Genomic DNA, 18,275 nt, shown 5'->3' with positions numbered 1-18,275 from the left:
AAAACGGAATCATCAATTTATAAATATAAAACATTTAAGAATAATATTATTAATAAAGTATTAACATTATGTTTTCCAAAAGTGAGGTCAATAAAATGTGTAATTTTTACATCGCTGGAGTGTCTTTTTAGTGTCTGTCTTCTTTCGTTCTTTTTTTTTCTTCGTTGCCGTTTGCTGAAATTTTGAATAAATTCATGTTTTGCTCTTAATGAGAATTAAACATTTTGTGTCCTTTCGTGCCGTGCTCACTGACTCTCATTGTTGTCCAGAATGGTTGTAAACGTACGATTGTGATGATTTTCCTTTGACTCTTTCCATCAGCATTTCAGATCAATCGATTCATCTCGAACGTGCGCTTTCCAAGGTGATGAAATTCTTGTTCTTTGGAATGCCATAACGAGTGCAGCAGACGCCTGCAGGGCGTGGTCGCGAGTGGGTTGAGGCCAGGAGAACTCTCGCGGGATTTTCCACATGAATATTTCATGAGCGCCTTTCTTCTGCAGGCCTTAATTGCGTCTTCAATTATTCAGCAGCCTCGCTTCCAGGAATTAGTCGGCTCCCCCCGAGACGTTCGCATGTGGTCCCCAAAAGTCATTAAAAAAATCTTTGTGTGTTTGTTGTTGGGTTGTTGTTTTTTTTTTTTTTTGGTCAAATCGGATTTCAATTTGAGTATTTTGCCTTCACCTCATCTGTCAATAAAACAGCGAACAATGTGTCGCCAATGATTTTGTGCTCACACACGTGCATCCCAGAAATCATGCACCTGCAAGCCAGCCGAGCGTCATGAAATATGAATTGGTCACATCTCAACGCTAATTGACACAAAAAATGGGATTCGTAAGAAAGAAAATATGTGTGTGTATATATTTGTTTTTTAAATGTCGTTGTCATTTCCCTTTTTCATGGGACCCATTTCTGGTGTGACGTTTTCATAAAAAGAAATGCGGGCTGATTGTTGAAAAAAAAATGCCCCCGCCCCCCAATTCCCGCATTCTATAAAGCACGCGGGTATGCACAGCCTGCTCCGCGTACTGTCAATGCTCGATTGTCTGCAAATGGGCGAGCCGCGCAGCAATCTGACGGAGGACTTTTGCCGTTTGGGCAGCTGAGGCCTCCTCGTCTTAATTCTGCACCTCTTCATCTTCAGCCACCTTTTACGCAATGATGGCGCGCGCGCGCACGCGAGAGAGAGAGAGAGAGAGAGAGAGAGAGAGAGAGAGAGAGAGAGAGATGGAGTGACGTCCCAGACTTCCTTTCAAACAGTCGTGTTTTATTTTGCACTAAATACTCTTTTCTGAAATTTCTATGTTCATTATAAGTGGAATAAAGTTTCGATGTTAAATCTTATTTTGTCTTTCTCGGAAGAACATCATAAATCCTTATAAATTCTTTTGATGATTTTTGGAATGATTTGTAAAAATTGCGAGCAAACAAACAGAAACCAACAAGAGATACGAATATGTAATTATAATTATTGTGATTATTATTCAACGTTATTACTTGTTATTTATTTGAGCACAACAGTCTTGATGAATGCTTATTGATCGGTCGGTTGACTAGACCAACACTGGCCATGATGTCGTGGTGGTATTGCTCTTTTGTTTTTCTATTTTTGCCGCCATCACAAACGTAACAACGTTAACGCTAAACTTTCTACTCACGTACCAAAAAAATATATATATTCAGGAAACCAGCACAAAGAAAACTTCAAACCTCTTTGCTAAAAGATTAGGAACCTGCAAGCACACGGGCCGGGACTCAAAGCGGGACGCTAAAGCGCTCAAATGTTAGAACGCAAAACATTGAAACTCTAAAATGTTAAAACGATGAAAAGTGAAAAAAACCCGTCAAAACTCTAAAAACAGTAAACGGTACAATGCTGGAATGCTAAAACGTAAACACCAAACATGAAAACACAAAAATGTTAACGTGCAACACGTTAAAGTGTATTAGCACCCAAAACATAAGAACCCTAAACGTTAAAACAGGACAAGGTTAAAACGCGGAAATGTGAAGAATTCAAACCTTCATCTGGCAAAAATCCACCGCGTCGACACCACAAAGGACCATGAGCTGACGCAAGACAAGAGCTGTGCTAAAAGTCACACGTTGCCCTCCTTGGGTCAACACTCAGCTGCAGCCGATGACCGTTAGCCACGCAAATCCTCGACAAAGTGTTGAACCCCAACTTAGCCGCATTGAGAAAACTCATCCACAAAGACATTCGTTGGCGCAAGTCCACTCTGGTTAGCATGAGCCCATGTTAACGCAAAGGTTTGGATTCGCAGCTCTACGCTGAATGGGCGTAACGCCAGGCCCACGTTTGTGCTCATGTCCTAAAAAGGCTGAGGAGGTGACACGTGTCACGGTGTCACCCAAGTCAGCAATACTCACTTCCAGCCCAAGGGTGTTCACAAACTTTGGCTGTTTTGGACATCAACCAAGGGCCACTGAAAAAACAACAACAACAACAACAAAAAATGGCTGTTCTACAGAGCAGTCGGGTGCGGGCGAAGACCTTGGAACTTGGGCTAACCCATGTTCAAGTGCAAAACATGATGGCGCCAAAACATGAAAAGAGTGAAAGATTCAAATGCTGACTGGCTGGAATGTTGAAGCGCTTCAAATTGGCAACAGCGGAAGGTCCCAGAAGCACCTTTCCACAAACCGGGGTGGGCTTCCCAACACAGCCAAAGAAGGGAGAGAGAGAGAGAGAGAGAAAGCTAGCTCGCAAGCTAGCTGCTAAAACTATATTGCACGGGGGACAATTTGCTGCTTTTGGGAGGGGAATGTTGTGCCCGCCCGGCGCCCGCTCAAGCGACGACATCATTTTGAAAAAGTCCTGCGTCTCAACCGAATGTCCTCGAAGTTTCACCAAGCGTCATGACGGGTGGCGGGGTTGGACCAAGCGCCGAGAAGGCAGAGTCGAGGGCATACGCGGGGCTCAGCTTTCCACTTTTTGGGGGGTCGGGGGGGATTCCGGTTGAGTGGGCGTCTCTCCTAAAGGGCCAGCAGCCAGGTCAGCAGGCTGGGCAGCAGGACCAGGAAGGCCCCTGCCGGGCCCCGCCCGGAGGGGGCGCCGTTTCCCCCGCCGCAAAGTTCAAACAAACTCCCGTGAAAATCCAGACTGCGAGATTCTTTCTTGAGTTTCTCCCAAAGGTCGCTGGCGCCTTCCTGGCAGTCGGCCAACGCCGTGCTGGCGCACGAGTGGAAGTCGTCCCAGTAGCTGTCGGGGAACAAGCACAAGGGGCAAAAAGCAAAACAAAAAGTCACATGCTTTCCACATGCGAGGTGCGCTCTTTTGTGTGTGTTTCCAAACTCAAGTGGGAATAGCGCGAGCAAGAACCAAGTTCGTCCAAGACCAAGTGCCACATCGACGCAGCATCGTCTTGTCTGTTTTTGACCAAAAAGCGGCTCAATGTCACCAGGCATCAGAAGGGAAAGACAAGAAAAGTCAAGTCGTTTTGCGATGAAGGGCCTTTTGGGCAATGTCTGTCGGGGTTGCGTGTCAACGGTTCAGCGTTTGGACCTTTTCCACTTTCAACGTTGTTTGAACACGTTTGCCTTTTGAGTGGCCCTTTCGGAACAAATTCCAATCTTTTCTTTTGTCCCAACGCTCTCGTAAGATTGACACTTGACCCTCCAAAACCCTACAGCACAGAACGTGTGAGTTCCACACTGTCGAGAAGGCCTTGGTTTTTTTTGTCCGGGGAAAGAGGGCCGCAGCTCCGCGTGAGAGCAACGAGGCGCGCGATCGCCGCTTGCCCTCCGACCCGGCCGCGTTCACGCTCCCAATTAGCGCGCGTGTGCATGTGCGAGGAGGTGTGTTAACCGCTTCCTCCCGCCACGCCCCCTGCTGCGATCAAGCTGACATATTGCGCGGGTGCCTGCGCCATCTGGAGTGGGCGTGTCGCCCTCATCAAAGTGTGTTTAAGTGTGGCGGAGGACACAAAACTCCGCCCCCACGCGTGTCTCGTGCAAACATTTGGCCTTTGAAGCCGCAGGGGGCGGAGCTCATCTCCACGGCCGATTAGCGGCCTTCGCGGGTCCAACCGTCACGCCCCCGTTTGCACGAGGCAACGCTCCCGTGGAACGAGTTGGCACAACCGAGAAAAAGCTCCGAGGTTTGCGGGAGTGAAATGCCCAAAACAAGGCGCTGGGCTCGCCTACACGTTTCTCGCCAATGGCTCGCACATGCAACCTTTGCGCTTCGATCCTCGCTTTCCATCAAATGCGTGTCTTTGGAATCAAATGCTGACATTGGAGGCGCACTCGCGGATCCATGAAGGACTCGCGGGCGCCTGACGGATTGACGACCGCTTTGACCTCGCTGAACATTTCCCCAATTCCCATGAAAGCGGACGGACGGTCCCGGCTTTTTTTCTTTTGCCTTTGACAAGGAGACATTTGCGACTACCCGCTCGCGCTTTGGAAAACAACGAGCGGGCTCCCCCAGCGCAATTTGTCGATCGCTGGAAAAGCGCTCGGCCAGATGAATCGCTGAGAAGGCGTGCTCGGCGCTGGCGCGGCTGTCCCGCGCGCGACTCTTACGTGCAGATCTTGTGCAGGTTCTGCTGGTCGTCGAGGTCGGCGGGGTAGTTGGCCATGTTGTCCCCCAGCTGCAGCAAACAGTCAGAAAAGCCTTTGAAGACGGCGTCACAGCGGGCGGAGCTCACCAGCGCCGACTGCGGCAGCCAACCTGAGGCCGGGCGAGAGCACAACAACGGCGCCGGCGTGAGACCGAGTCGCGTCGACGATGCCGAGACCGCGCGTCGCCCGATGCCGGCGCGTCTCTCGATCCCGGCGGTCGTTCACACGTGGCCGGAAAACCACGAAAGACAAAAAGCGCCTCCACAGCCCCACCCGTCCCGACAAAGGACGACAACCGCTCGGGGGCCTATTTTACCGCCGCCCGTATTCGGGGAAGCCCTTCCTTTTCCTTTTCGACAACAAGCCAGCAAACACCTTGGTGCTTCGATGGCCGAATCCCAGGTCTTCTGATTTTGAGTGATTGATTGATTTTTTTTGGGGGGGGGGGGGGGGTCGAGACACTTGGCTGCAAGTTCAATGCGGAAGTGGTGACGCGGCACACGGGCCTGACATTTGCGGCCCGTCCAGCTCTCAGTTCGCACCGGAACCTTCTTGGAGCCTTGGCGATATTCCAACACTTGAGGCCTTGTGATTTCATTCCAATCATCTCGCCCGTGAATCGAAATGCTTCAAAAGAAGCTGAGCCTTGGTCAAATTGAAAGCGCGGCCACCATTGGACAATCTTCAACGGAGAGAGCTTCGAGTGGATTTTGTTCCCCTCCAAAAAAATATGAATGAGGAGCGGATGACGTCACGGGACGTCATGCTGCAGCATTCGTTTTTTTTTTTTGGGTCGTTTCTCTTTCAAAAACGAAAAAAGTCCCCGCGTGGGGTTGTCTCGTTTGTGCACTTTGATTGTCGTATTTGCCACACGTTGCTTTGCTTTCTCTTTTTCGTTGGCTTTGGCTTTTCCTTTCAGCGCGCCTCACGCGCAAACTCGCGCGTTCCTGCAGTGCGTGCGTTCGACACGCCCACCCCGCGCGCGCACGCAAACACACAGGCAAAGAAAGCGGACGCGCGTTGCCATTTCGTCTCCTTGCCACGAAATCCCCGCAGCCCCAAAAAAGAAACCAGTCTGTCACACGAAATCAATGTTTTCAGAACGAGTCGGAATCACGACGATGAGGATCACAATAAGAATTGATGAAATAAAATTGGCTAAGTTCGGTCATCATAAGAATAATGCTAACAATAAAGGAGGCGATACAAAAATATGAGGGGATGGAAGAAACAGAAAGACCGAGGTGCTTGCGCGCGCTTCCGAAGAAGAAAAGCGTGCTCAGTCTTTGGCACGCGCGCGCACACCTCCGCGCATCGCTCTTATGCAACAATTACAACGAGGTTCATGAAAAAAACTATTAGGAAAAAAAAAGAAGACGACTGGTGCAGTCCACATATTAGACGGAGCCCGCCCGGCACGCATTCTGCGGGAAGGCGCGCCCACGGCTAAAAATGACATCATTTTTTTCGCCTAATTTTTTTTCATCATTCTTTTTTTTTTAAGACACTATAACAAAACGCGAGTATTATTGCAGGAAAAAAAACCGAGGCCTCGGCGTTGAGTGCGCAAGTGAGTCACACACACACACACACGCTCAGGCGCGTGCGCAAACGAACATTTAAGTCTCACGCGCAAAAGGCCACTTTGGCACAAATAAAGGAGGAAGAGGAGCAAGATGAAGACGAGCAGGAGGAAGATGGCAAGGGGGTGGGGATCCCCCTTTTTGGCGCACCCGGTCGCGCTCACGTGACAGAAATCAAAGGAGCTCACGAGACCAAATGAATAAATGTCTATTTTGGGGTGGAGAAGAAAACAATGTAATGGACCCGTGCACTTTCCGCCGCGAGTCACTTGCCAGCAGTACAAGGTTAGGTGGCTGCAAATAAATTCCAAACGGAACAACCGTCGTTCGAGACGAACAATCGCCGTCAATGAGGACGACGACGCGAGTTTCAAAAACGTCCTTTCGGCGGCCGCAACTCACCAAAGTGAAGCACCAGGACGAGCGCGAGGGTTCCCGCCATCCTCGGTGGACGTGCACGTAGGCACGCACGCACGCAGGCCCGCACGCACGGACTAACGCCGCAGAGGAGGCGCGCATGCCCGCAAAGTCACACGCACGTACACGCTCCTCCTCCTCCGTGGCGGGAAAGAGAGAGAGAGAGAGAGAGAGAGAGAGAGAGAGACTCCTCCTCCTCCTCTTCGTCAAAGGAACAACTCCTTCATTCACTTTTTTTCATCTGCAACAAAAAAAAATCCTTCCTGAACGTCATCAAGATGCCACACTCACATGATCGGTGAAATGACGTCACGAGTTTGACGTCCATTTGTCTCCGTTCCGAAAGTATTGCCGGAAAAGCAGTTGAGGTGAGGTGCAACGCCTTCGGCTCAAAGTCCCGTTTCAGCGCGTCGCGATTATCCTCGGCTCGATCATACAGATTGCTACGACGAAATCAAAGAGAACAGAAAAGAAAGAAAAATGTCACTTGCTTTTTGGCGTCGTCGTGCAAATGACACACGACGCTCTGCGGTGTATGCCGTGCTTATCGTCAACCAAGATGATTATTAACATGGCGATAGACGCAAATTGGACGTCGCAGTAGGTAGCTGAAGCCGTCCGGGGAAGCCATCCGGGATTGAAGGGTCCTCTGGCGCCCTCTGCTGGCGCGAAAGGAAGAAGCAAGAGCAAAAGGACGCGGCACGACAGCAGGAGGTCTTTCTTGGGGTCGCGCTCTCCCAACAGCTGCAGCTGCTCGCGAGGGCGCTTCCACATCAAATACGACCCGACACATCGGACTACAGAAAACACAAATCCAACCCGAGCAACCTTTCCTCCACGGGCGGTTCAAGATGTGAAAGTGGGGAGACTCGGTCTCTTGGTTCAGAGACGTCATGATCGCAGTTTGCCAATTTGTCAAGGCTCAAAAGGGCTCTGCGGGCAAGGACAACTTGCAATCCCCCCCTTCCCCCCCAAAAAGAAAAAAAAAACAATTCAAGAATGACAGACTTTCCAGCGTTTGCAAATTCCAGAAGAGCAGCAAGAATAAACATTGTGTCGTTATTGTCTGAAATTCATGTTTCATGTCCACAAAGGGCAATGCGATCCGTCTCTGATGTGACCTGCGAGCGGGTCGTCGTGGGCCTGACTTTGTCAACTTTGGGCATCAGCATGGCGCAACTGCTTGACATCTTCATCGTGTGTGTGTGTGTGTGTGTGTGTGTGTGTGAGACTGTTGCTGTGCTGACTGAGCATCCAAAAGGTTTTTCGGTTTTTGTGTTGGGGCGACCTTCCGCTTCCTTGCTCCACTTTCTTCAGTCAAGTTGCACTCTTGCTCATCACTTGGTCGCAAAACAGGACGTCGGCGACTTGACCTCCGCGGCGGCGGCGTGTCACGACGACCTTTGAGGTCAGAGGAAATGAGAGTTTGGTTTTGGGAAGAAGGAACGCTTCGCTCGCCGCCTCCCGAGGCGCGACAAAGAGGAAGTCAGTCGGCTACTTAAAGGAGGCTCCGCGTGTCGTGGTCACAACGCTGCCTCCAACACGCAGGTAAGACACGCGCTCACACGCCCGGGCCTCTTATTTGCCGGCTAAACGTGACGCCTCTCCAAACGGGAAGCGGAGCTCTTCTGGGAAGCTTTTCATTCCAATCGGCACGAGCGGAGGTCACGGACAAGTCACGTGACCGTCGACTCATCGTTTCGAGATGGTGTTGAAGTTCAAATTGCCCAGATGTCAGCCTCTCACCGGCAAATCTGCAGCCCGACTGAGTCTTGGTACGGTGGCGAATCCCCACGCGGGACACTTGGCAAGCCTCTCACCTCAAACTTGGAAAAGCTTTTGGCAACATTTTCGCCACCCTCTCGCGAACATGACCGAAGCCGGCAACCGACGGGTTGTCGCTGGCTTGCCTGCGCGTTCCCCGAGCCATTGATTGTCAACGCGGCGCCCAGTCCACCAGGCCCGCTCCGAGCCAGCTAGGATTCGAGAAAAGGGAGAGCGGGATACAGTGTGGCGCTTTCCATCTCACGTGTTTGTTCTTTCTGCGCTCTCGCTTTTGTTTGTTTCGCTCAGCTCGCGATCCATCCGCGCCCGCCATGGACACGACGGGGCGCTACAACGAGGCGGTGAGTGCGAGGCAGCGGCCGCAAAAGCCGGCCGGGCGTTTCAAAGCCGACGATTTGCAGTGGCGTGGCGCGCCGTAACAGGAAGCCAAATGTCACCGCAGCCGTCCACCAGCAACCTGGGCAACGACGAAGACGATTTCCCGCTATTCGAAGCTTTCCACGAGGACGACAAAGTGTTTGACGACGACCCCGACCCCCGAGGCTGGCGCGAGTCGCTCAGGGTGGTGGAAGTCAACACGTGCAGGGACGTCAACATGCCCAAGCACCGCACCCAGGCCTACGACACCGAGCACCTGGTGATCCGCCGGGGGCAAGAGTTCGTCCTGCGCGTCACCTTTTCCCGACCCGTCACCCCCAGGGACAAGTTCAAGCTGGAGTTCCTGATCGGTGCGTCCGAGCCCGTTTCCGCGCCGACTTGAGACTCGGGTGGGAAGTGGAGGAATGAGCTCCTCCGTCCTCAGGTTCCAGGGCCTCGGTCCGTCGGCGCACCCTGGAGGAGGCCACCTTCGGCACGCGCCGCAGGGGTCGCTGGCCGGGTCGGATCGTGGAGTCCCAGGGCTCGTGGCTGCTGTTGGGAATCACGCCGCAGGCCGACGCCATCGTGGGCAAGTTCCGCATGTACGTCACCATCGTGACCGCAAGAGGGCTGCAGCGCACCAAGAGGGACCCGGACACCGACTGTTACATTCTCTTCAACTGCTGGAATAGCGGTGGGTGAAATCGTTTGCCCGCCCACCGCCCGCCTCCTCCCTCGGATGGGTGGGTGAGGTTTTCCGTGCCGGCCCGCAGAGGACTCCGTGTACTATCCGGACGACGAAGGACGGCAGGAGTACGTTCTCGGCGACGTGGGCGCCATCTACATGGGCTCCAAAGAGACCTTACTCAGTCGCGACTGGGTCTTCGGACAGGTGCGTTCCGGCGCCAGCCGACGGGCTTGCGGGCCAACGGATAACATCCGGCACACATCCTTTCGCAGTTTGATCGCGGCATCTTGGACGCCTGCATTTACATCCTGGACGCATCCCGCATGCCCATCAGAAACCGCGGCGACGCCATTAAAATGGTCCGGAAAGGTTCGGCCTTGGTGAGCTTCTCTCCTTGCTGCCCGACCGGGATGGCTTCTTTGGCGTCCCGACTTCTCCTGAGCCTGTTGCGGCGTGGCCGCACGCAAGGCTCCTCTCCCATTCGCTCCCGTCCTCCGGCCTTTTTCGCCGTCACCGCAGCTGTGGGGGAGTCTTCCAGGAAATCTGCCGCTCGGTCTTCCTCTTTGCCTGCGAGGCGGCGGCTCCCGTTTCCAGCATCCTCCCAGCGGTGCATTCTATGTCCGTCAAATCCATCGCTGCGTCTGATCTTATTCCTCATCGTGTCCGTCCGCCGGCTGCGTCTCAGTCTCCAACACATTCGAGGTGTCCAGTCTCTCTCTCACTCTCTCTCTCTCACAACACCGCGCTGCCCGCCTTCCCCTCCGCAGATCAACTCCCAGGACGAAGACGGCGTCCTGGTGGGCAACTGGAGCGAGAACTTTTCCGGGGGCACGGCGCCCACCCTGTGGACGGGCAGCGTGAATATCCTGCTGCAGTACGCCAACACGGGCAGCCCCGTGCGCTACGGCCAGTGCTGGGTGTTTGCCGGAGTCTTCAACACCTGTAAGAGGGGGCCGCGCACTCACACCTCTCGTGCACAAAGCGGCGTCGAAAGGATGACGTTTGGGCAAAAGTAGAAGCGCTCATTCAAGGCCTCGACTTTGCGTCGGGATGCCATGTTCAAAAAACACCGACGTCAAATGGACTCGAGGCCAAAGTGAAAATTGAAGTCCTGATAGAGGACTTCCACGTACCTGTACGTCGCGGTTTTTCCGCCGGCCATGATTTCATTCGGTCAAGATCTCATCCGCAGTTGACAGTCGGGGTCAAAATCTGTTGTCACGGCTCGGGTGACCGCCGCCGCGGTGGTGACAATGGCTGTTCTTTTGGCAGTCCTGCGCTGCCTGGGCATCCCGGCCAGAGTCATCTCCAACTTCAACTCGGCTCACGATAACAACGCCAACTTGAAGATCGAACTCGTCTTCAAGTCGGACGGATCCGCGGACGAGCGCAACACGCACGACTCCATCTGGTGGGTCCCCACGCGCGCACTCACTCGCCGTCCCCACGGATGTCGCAAAGAGGAGCGACCGTCGGCGATGACGAGATACCTCATCGGGAGACGCGGCAACACTTTGATTCCTGAAAAGCCCATCTCTCGAGATAAGGACCGAGCGTTCCGCCGATCGGTGGCCGTCAACGCCGCCGCGTCCAAAATGGCAAACGGACCCGCTCCGGATGTCGTCCGTGCGTTGCGTCCGCGTGTTTGTGGTCCTGACAGTCAGGGTGTCCGTGCAGGAACTACCACTGCTGGAACGAGGTCTACATGAAGCGCCCCGACCTGCCCCCCCGACTGAGCGGCTGGCAGGTGGTGGACGCCACCCCGCAGGAGACCAGCGACGGTACGTGGGGGCTGCGCCCGGGGTCGCCGGAGCACAACGCCGGCTCCCGCGCTCGGGTCGCGTGCCGCAGACTTGATTCCGCTCGGTTCGAGAGCGATCGGCGACTTTGGAGAGACTCCACCCGGTTTTGACTGGTCGTGAATCTTCACTTGACTTGAAGCGGCCCTACGCCATTTGCCGCGTCTTGGCCGCCCACGTTGAGAAGTCTGCCCTTTGGAGATAGCGGGCGCTTTTTAAGGGCCCTTTTTTATTTGGTGTCCTCCAGTCAAATCTGGCCAGTACGCAAAGTTGTCAAATGGCAAAAAAAAAGCCCATTTGAACTCAAAGGATATGAAAGGCGAGCATGTCTGGCGTCCGCCGTCACAAGAGAAGACGCAGAGTGACAGCTGAGCTACGTTCACTCAACAGTTTCAAACACAAACTGGAGCACCTGCGCCAAAATAGGCAACGTTGTGACCGGGCGACGTTGTACGACTGGACTTGTGACCGGTTGACTGCACGCCACGGGACTCGCCGGGTTTTCACAACAGCAACTAGGCGCTTGCTTCAAAGTGCAAGCTGAATAGCGGAGTCTTCCTTAGCGGTGACGTCCTCCCACCCGTGCAGGCCTCTACCGCTGCGGCCCCGCCTCGGTGCTCGCCATCAAGGAGGGTCAGGTGGGCCACTCCTACGACGCTCCCTTCATTTTCGCCGAGGTCAGCCGCCGAGCCTGGGCGCACCGCTTCCCGTGTCTTCTGGTGGTTAACGTCAGCCAATGTGCCCACCCCCCCAAAAAAAATAAAATAAAAACCCGCAGGTGAACAGCGACGTCCACTACTTGACGCGGGACAAATACGGCAATGTGATCTCGGTCTACGTGGACAAGACGCTGGTGGGAAAGGGACTCTTCACCAAGCACATCCTGGCGGACACCCCGGACGAGGTCACGTCCACGTACAAGCACCCCGAAGGTGACGGCGTCTCCATTCCGACCGCGGCCACCTCCCCCGGCCCAACTCAAATGTACGCGCCAATGTGTGTGTAGGAAGTCCCGACGAGGCCAAGGCAATGGTGGCAGCGCAGGGCTTCGGTCTGGAGAGGGATGACGCTGGAGCAGGCCAAGCAGATTCTCAGATCACCTGCTCGCTTTCCACTCAAGAGGTGTCCGTCCTCATGCCTCCACGTGTCACACTAGCTGTCCTGGTGTCTTGACACCACCTTCTCTCTCTCTCTCTCTCTCTCGAGATGGCCACGGGTCATTTGTATGTGTCCTCATCTGCCCTTCGGTTTTCTTGGTGTTTCTCGTCTTCACGTGTCCTCGCGTCTTCCTTTCGGCGCTCGGTTGAAGCGCGTCCAACTTTTGCCGGCGCGGCGCGATCGCTCTCCGCCCACGCCGCGTGTGAGGTGGAGTCGCGTGAAGCACCCACTTTGAGCGTGGGAAATATCTTGATGACAAACGCTCCGGAACGCGCTGCAACGACGTCAGCTGGCCATCAGGAGTCATTTCTGCTTGTCGACTTCTGTATTGGATGATCTGTGGCCGGAGGACCTTTGAAAAGGAGTCGGCCGGAGTGCGAAGCCAAGCCAGCGGATGCAATGTTTTTTTTTTTTTAAAGCAAAGCCCTTCATTTGTGTCCTGAGGCTCAGGTGGAGCTGGGCAAGGACGTGGACCTGGTGGTGGAGTTCCAGAGCAAGAGCGACACGGCCCAAACGGTCAAAGCGCTGGTGACGTGCGCCGTTATCTTCTACACGGGCGTGCTGTCCAATCGCTTCAAATCCGAGGCCGTGGAGATCACCGTGCCACCCAATAAGAGTGAGTCGCCCGTTTAGATGAGATGAGATCGGAAAGCTCAAGTTGAGCGACTGGCTTGCAGCCGAGCGCGTGGTGGTGAAGACCAGGGCTCAGGATTACCTGAAGAACTTGGGCTTCCAGCGCTTCCTGTGCTTCACGCTGGCGGGTCACGGCGACGCCGCGTACCTGAACGCCATGAAGGTGGTCTACCTGCAGGCCCCCAACCTCCAGCTCAAGGTAGCGGGCCTTCCCGACGCGGCGCGACAGGCCGAGCGCGACGGGAAGCTGACGCCGGCGCGCTTGCGGCCCCACAGGTCAGCGGCATTCAAGCGGTCGGACAGGACATGTTTGTCAACGTCTCCTTCGTCAACACCTTCACCTTCCCTCTCTACAACGTCACCTTGGCCATAGAGGGCCCCCGAACCATGACCAACAGGAAACGCTTCTACAAGTATGCGCGTCCGCTGCCGGGCTGCCGTCGGGGCGCGCCTGTGTCTTCACGTGCGCGTGGGTGTGCCTTTCAGCATCCTCCAACCTCAAGGCTCTTTCAACTGGAAGGAATCCTTCATCCCGCAAATAACCGGAAAGCGCACTCTGGTGGCCGTGATGTCCAGTGCCAATCTGTGCGAGGTAAAAACAAAGAAAAAAAAAACACGCTTTGCCGTCAAGCGCTTGACACGCAGGGCCCTCTGCTTCAACTTCTCCTTTTTTTCTCTGGCACTTCCCATACTCTTGGCTCAACAAACACATCATCCGGAATCCTTCGCGGCAGTATGATTTCAAGCAGCAGACTGCAGACAACTATTATGCTCCAGAGTTTTATTGAACAAATCCATCATTTGATGAAACAAAGTATCGCTAAGCGCCTCGTCTTACTTTCTTGCGCGGTCTCCCCAAAAAGAGGCTTGTTTGCCTCCAGCTGTCCATTTGTCACTCCCATTCGAAGTGGACTCGAAAACACAACAAAGATTGCATCGTGAAACACAGACATTTTCAAAGCAGCCGCATTCTTTTGCTCGCGTGACGCTCACGTAGAATGCAAAAGACGAGCTAACGGGAATTAGCATCAACTCGATGGTCATTCTGAAACTTGGAGCAAATAAAGAGAGCGCGGACACCACGCACACGCTTGCCTTCTCTGGGCTCTGTCGGATTCATTGGGGACCTTCTCTGCCTCTACTTCTTTCTCTGAACAACGCGCCATGTCTTCCCGTCGGGCTCGGGGCTGCCTGGCCTATTTTAGCGCACCGCGGTGCCGCACCCCTGACGCACTGAGACCGGCAAGTCCGAAATGTCCGTGTTGAACTTCAGGCCCCTATGTGCAGGCTTCAAATGAAATCTGCAATTAATTTTTTTTTTTAAAGGAGAGAGAGAGAGTCTTTCCTTTCACTTTGAGAAGAGGTGAATGCCAATGATGTGATTCTTCCATCAGCGTTGGCGTTTGCTTTGTTCGATCCATCTGGACGCATCAAGACCCCTTTGTCGTGTTGTCTCTTCTTGCAGATTTGGGGAAAGGTTGACTTCATCGTTGAGGAAAAGCTCAAGGACGAGGAAGACTGAAGGCCACATTCGCTTCTCATTCGCGTGGATCCGATGCGGCTCTTTCACGCAATCCCAGAGAATGAACGATGACGGCAAATCCATTTTTGATCAGGCTGGCAATGAGACGGGAATGCCGAGCGTGGCTGCGAGTTTCCGCTGCCGGAGAAATTGCGTTTTTTCGTTTTGTGTGTGTGTGTCGAAAAGGGCCTCTTTTCTCGGGGGCTTTTCTTTCCCCACATTGGAGCAAAACAGCTCAATGTGCCGATTTGTCCGCATCGACCCTTTGGTTTCAACTTCTCCTCTTCTCCGATTGGCTGCCCTCTAAAACGGCCACTCAAATCAATGGCCGTGACGTTTCCAAGGGCGGCGACACTCGACTTGCGCAGCCGAAGAGGAACCCGATTGACCGCAGGAGCTCGTGTCCATCGCTCATCAATCCCACTTGTCACGTTGCTAATCAATCCAACCAGACGATTGTTTCTCTCTTCAGCCATTTCTTCTAGTGCATTCCTCGCTTACCTACTAACAATAAAGCAAAGTCAAAAGCATCTCTATTACCACTGTCATTTGATATTGACCGTGGCGACCGTCGCGTTGTTCGTCACGATGTGCAGTGAGCGGTCCCTCGTTTGTCGACATATCGGTGGTCTCCAAGTGCCCCGAGACCGACTGCGGTGAGGCGAAGCGTCTTTGGAGTGCAACGCAGTGCCCCCTAGCGGCCGCCCGTGTCACTACACGCGGGCCAGGTCTAAGTCGGAGACGCAGCGGTAGGTCGAGGTGGCAAATCCGGGTCCGGAGAGTCCAAGGCCTGCCGCCATTTGCTAGCGGTATTTGGCTCAGGGCAAAGCGTGGCAGGTTTTCGACGCGCTGGACGTGCATTTGCCTCCGGTGGCGTTACGCCCTCAGGTTCCAGGGCAAGCGGAGACACACTTGCCACGCACTGCTTCTTTAAGCAGCGCACAAGAGCGAGTTGGCTGACAGGCCAACGAGCATGAGCTCCGAATCACGATGAGAAACCGGTTTTGCAGGGCCCTCCCCCTCTCACGCCCGCCGCCGCAGCTGGAGATGTCTGTTTGTTGTGTCATCCCGACGCTGCAAACAGGTGGCGCTGTCACGTCAACTCCTAGCTCCGGTGGAGGCTGAAGAGGAGTTGGAGGAGGAGCAGGCCAGGGCACGGCAGGGCACATTTTAGACCCTAACCCTCGACGTAGCGGACGAGAGAGTGGCAAAGCTTCCTCGCGTTCTCAGAAATGGACAATTCGAACTAAAAATTGGAAATTTGGGGCCCTGGAACTTGAAGGCGGCCGGGACGGGGAGCGATTCCCGGCAGCCGCGAGCTCCTCCTGGCCTCGGTGTGAATGGATGAATCCAGGCCATTGCAGGCCGATGCTTGGCTCCTCTGCGACATCTCCGTGGCGACCGGCCAATAAATAACATGGCACACTTTGTGCTGCCGGAGACGCAACTTTGTGTCCTCGCCACTCGGTCCCAGACGCTTGTGTGACTTCGCCTCGTTGTTCGGCAAGCCTGGCGGCGGCCGGAGGGGGTCGGAGGACTCGCCCGCTCAGAGTTAGCGTGCCTAAGAAGGGAACGCCACGGCCGATAACCAAGCCAAACCTTTTGAACGCTTTATTGGCATCTTGGAGAAAGAGGACCAAAATTTGTTTGGAATGACGTCACGGGCAAGAGAGAGCAAGAATGACATTGTCAAGTTTGCTCAGTGAAGTAAGTCACTTGATTGACAATCACGTCTTGGCTCGCTGGGATGGACGGGGGAAGTCATGCGAACCGCCTCCGAGTGGAGCGCTTCGCATAGAAATGCAAAATGAGGAGATTAGCGCCGTCAAGCGGTTCCAAAGGTCGCGACGACGGCCTCATCGCAATCACAATCACAATCGAGCGGCTCAAGCGCGTGGCATGCCGACACACCTTCCCCGTTTCCACCTTCATTTGGGACTTCCTTGAAGCCATTCGCTTGGCCTGCGCTGGACCAAAATCCACACGCCCTCGTGGACACAGTGGACTGCTTTACTTTCTAGAACACTTTTGCCTCTTTTTTTTTTTTTAAACAGAGACTGCAGACCACCAAACCAGGAAGTGAACCACAATCAATTTGTTTTCTTGCTTTTTCTCCGCTCTCCATTTGAAACCATGTCCTGTTTTTGAATCAGCAAAGGGAAAAATGTTTTTTTTTTAATCCAATTTTGAGAAAATACAGTCTCCAGATTAACCATTGATCAAAATTAAAATGATTTGCGCCACTGTAATTGGAAAATTGCAGCGTATCAGAACAACCTTCTGCAATAATAGAGGAAGAATGAATGAATTGCGTTAACGAGATTGTTTCAATGGGGGTATTATCTTAAATCAATACAGAGAAGTGCATCTTCCTTCTTTTGCATGGTATTTGTTGAACACGGGGAAAAAGTGGGAGGGGCGGAGGAGCCAATTCTTTTCACGTTTTTTCTCACCCCATTTTTTTCGAGAAAATATACAGAAGATTTATCAGCATTTTTGGAAAACTGGGTGATTTTTTTTTTCAGTGGGGTGACCCAGTGCCCATCCCCCCTGCATTTGATTTGATCGAGGCCATCTTTGTTGGCTACTTTTCAAGATGCATTGCGGCACGAAACAAACGGGTCACATCACCACAAAATGGCCAAGTCACTCAATTATGAGTGGCTTTGGAGAACGGCCCTAAACAAACACTGACCTACCTTCATCATTGTCGTTAACATCAGCGGCAGCCGGCCTTCGTGGACGAAGGAGGAGCAGGAGCCCTGGAAGGAAGGTGGAAGGCAGCAACGGTGAAAACGTTGAAGCGCAGCGCTCAGACGTTTGCATTATAAATACATCCGCTGCAGTTTAACCGAGAGCGCCGCCCCAGTGTCCATGTTGGGAAATTTCTGGATCGGTTACTTTACGTTGATGTCATCACAATTCAATTTTACCACACATACACAACGATCTGGGGCTGTGAATATTGGACGTTAATATTGAAGACTGTCAGCCCGATCCAATTTTCGGGACATATGCACTCGTAACATATCTCAGAGCACAAAGCTTATATCCAAGGACAACCTTATAAGACCGAGATCGTCGGATCTTTGTCGTCCTAAAAGTGTGGCCAAAAAAAAAAAAAAATTGCCCGATTGTCTTGATGTGTGGACTAGGTCAAGGTTATCACACGCGCTAAATGACAGTAGTGGATCAATAAACAAGTTCAATGGGGCACCCTGACAGTCAGATCATCTTGTTTTGGATATTACATGTTTGTATTGAGAAACACTGAAATGATAAAGCAAGTTCAACTTCTACTGCTCTAATTTATGAAGTTGTCTTTGAAGACCATTTCAAGTTAGGCAAGTCCAATTGCAAACAATGAACGACTAAGTGACAACAATGACTCTGTGAATAAAAGCATAATGGGACATGCAAACATCTGGACTTTATATGTTTAGGTATCGAAGAACAATCATTTGATATGTGGGATTTAAACAATGACCTTGTTTTCCTTGTTGCCCAGTCAACACACACATACAAAGTTGTTTTTCTACATTCAGGAGTACAGCTCACCTCGCAGGGCTTAAATAATCAGCATTCTCCAATTGAAAGTGGATTTAAATTACTCACAGGTGTGTAAAAGTTATCAAACAGGAGAAGCTGTGGATTTGGAAGCTACAAGCTAAGCTAAATCGGGCCTGAGCGTTAGCATCCTCCTATTCCACATCCTCTCGCGCAAAGTCTCGCGAGATTTGCAC

At 52.8% G+C, this 18,275-nt stretch overlaps 2 protein-coding genes across 7 annotated transcripts; one reads left to right on the top strand and one right to left on the bottom strand.

The window, feature by feature from the left end:
- Positions 1-1,249: 1,249 nt before the first annotated feature.
- Positions 1,250-6,784, bottom strand: nrn1a (neuritin 1a). Its single transcript, XM_086101926.1, has 3 exons — positions 6,576-6,784; positions 4,552-4,699; positions 1,250-3,226 (listed from the first exon to the last, which is right to left on the bottom strand). The coding sequence occupies exons 1-3, from the start codon at positions 6,613-6,615 to the stop codon at positions 3,001-3,003; spliced, it is 414 nt and encodes a 137-aa protein (XP_085958052.1). The 5' UTR covers positions 6,616-6,784; the 3' UTR covers positions 1,250-3,000.
- A 26-nt stretch (positions 6,785-6,810) lies between these two features.
- LOC147186634 (coagulation factor XIII A chain-like) lies at positions 6,811-15,062 on the top strand. Of its 6 annotated transcripts, none has more exons than XM_086101921.1 (17): positions 6,811-6,958; positions 7,947-8,138; positions 8,664-8,716; positions 8,818-9,103; positions 9,178-9,426; positions 9,506-9,624; positions 9,693-10,362; positions 10,693-10,831; positions 11,098-11,201; positions 11,808-11,896; positions 11,998-12,151; positions 12,226-12,341; positions 12,822-12,993; positions 13,055-13,209; positions 13,287-13,423; positions 13,497-13,602; positions 14,476-15,062. In XM_086101921.1, the coding sequence occupies exons 3-17, from the start codon at positions 8,687-8,689 to the stop codon at positions 14,530-14,532; spliced, it is 2,583 nt and encodes an 860-aa protein (XP_085958047.1). In that variant the 5' UTR covers positions 6,811-6,958; positions 7,947-8,138; positions 8,664-8,686; the 3' UTR covers positions 14,533-15,062. The 6 variants fall into 6 exon arrangements, with proteins under 6 accessions (XP_085958047.1, XP_085958050.1, XP_085958049.1 ...); XM_086101924.1 differs by lacking the exon at positions 6,811-6,958 and having other exon boundaries at positions 7,029-8,138; positions 9,693-9,800; positions 10,188-10,362; positions 12,828-12,993; XM_086101923.1 differs by lacking the exon at positions 6,811-6,958 and having other exon boundaries at positions 7,029-8,138; positions 9,693-9,800; positions 10,188-10,362.
- Positions 15,063-18,275: the final 3,213 nt, after the last annotated feature.

Source organism: Hippocampus guttulatus, chromosome 21, assembly GCF_054856545.1.
Source record: "Hippocampus guttulatus isolate MCC_2025c chromosome 21, RoL_Hgut_1.0, whole genome shotgun sequence".
Taxonomy (NCBI): Eukaryota; Metazoa; Chordata; class Actinopteri; order Syngnathiformes; family Syngnathidae; genus Hippocampus; species Hippocampus guttulatus.
The sequence above is the reverse complement of the archived record's forward strand: the minus strand, read 5'-3'. Positions and strand labels throughout refer to the sequence as shown.

Excerpts from the sequence above, each read along its gene's own strand:
- nrn1a (XM_086101926.1), bottom strand. The coding sequence starts at position 6,615 with ATGGCGGGAACCCTCGCGCTCGTCCTGGTGCTTCACTTTG. Across the intron at positions 4,700-6,575 it reads CGTCCTGGTGCTTCACTTTG|GTTGGCTGCCGCAGTCGGCG; the intron begins GTGAGTTGCGGC and ends GCCCGGCCTCAG. Across the intron at positions 3,227-4,551 it reads AACCTGCACAAGATCTGCAC|CTACTGGGACGACTTCCACT; the intron begins GTAAGAGTCGCG and ends GTTCCCCGACAG.
- LOC147186634 (XM_086101921.1), top strand. The coding sequence starts at position 8,687 with ATGGACACGACGGGGCGCTACAACGAGGCG. Across the intron at positions 9,104-9,177 it reads CAAGCTGGAGTTCCTGATCG|GTTCCAGGGCCTCGGTCCGT; the intron begins GTGCGTCCGAGC and ends CTCCGTCCTCAG. Across the intron at positions 12,994-13,054 it reads CACCGTGCCACCCAATAAGA|CCGAGCGCGTGGTGGTGAAG; the intron begins GTGAGTCGCCCG and ends ACTGGCTTGCAG.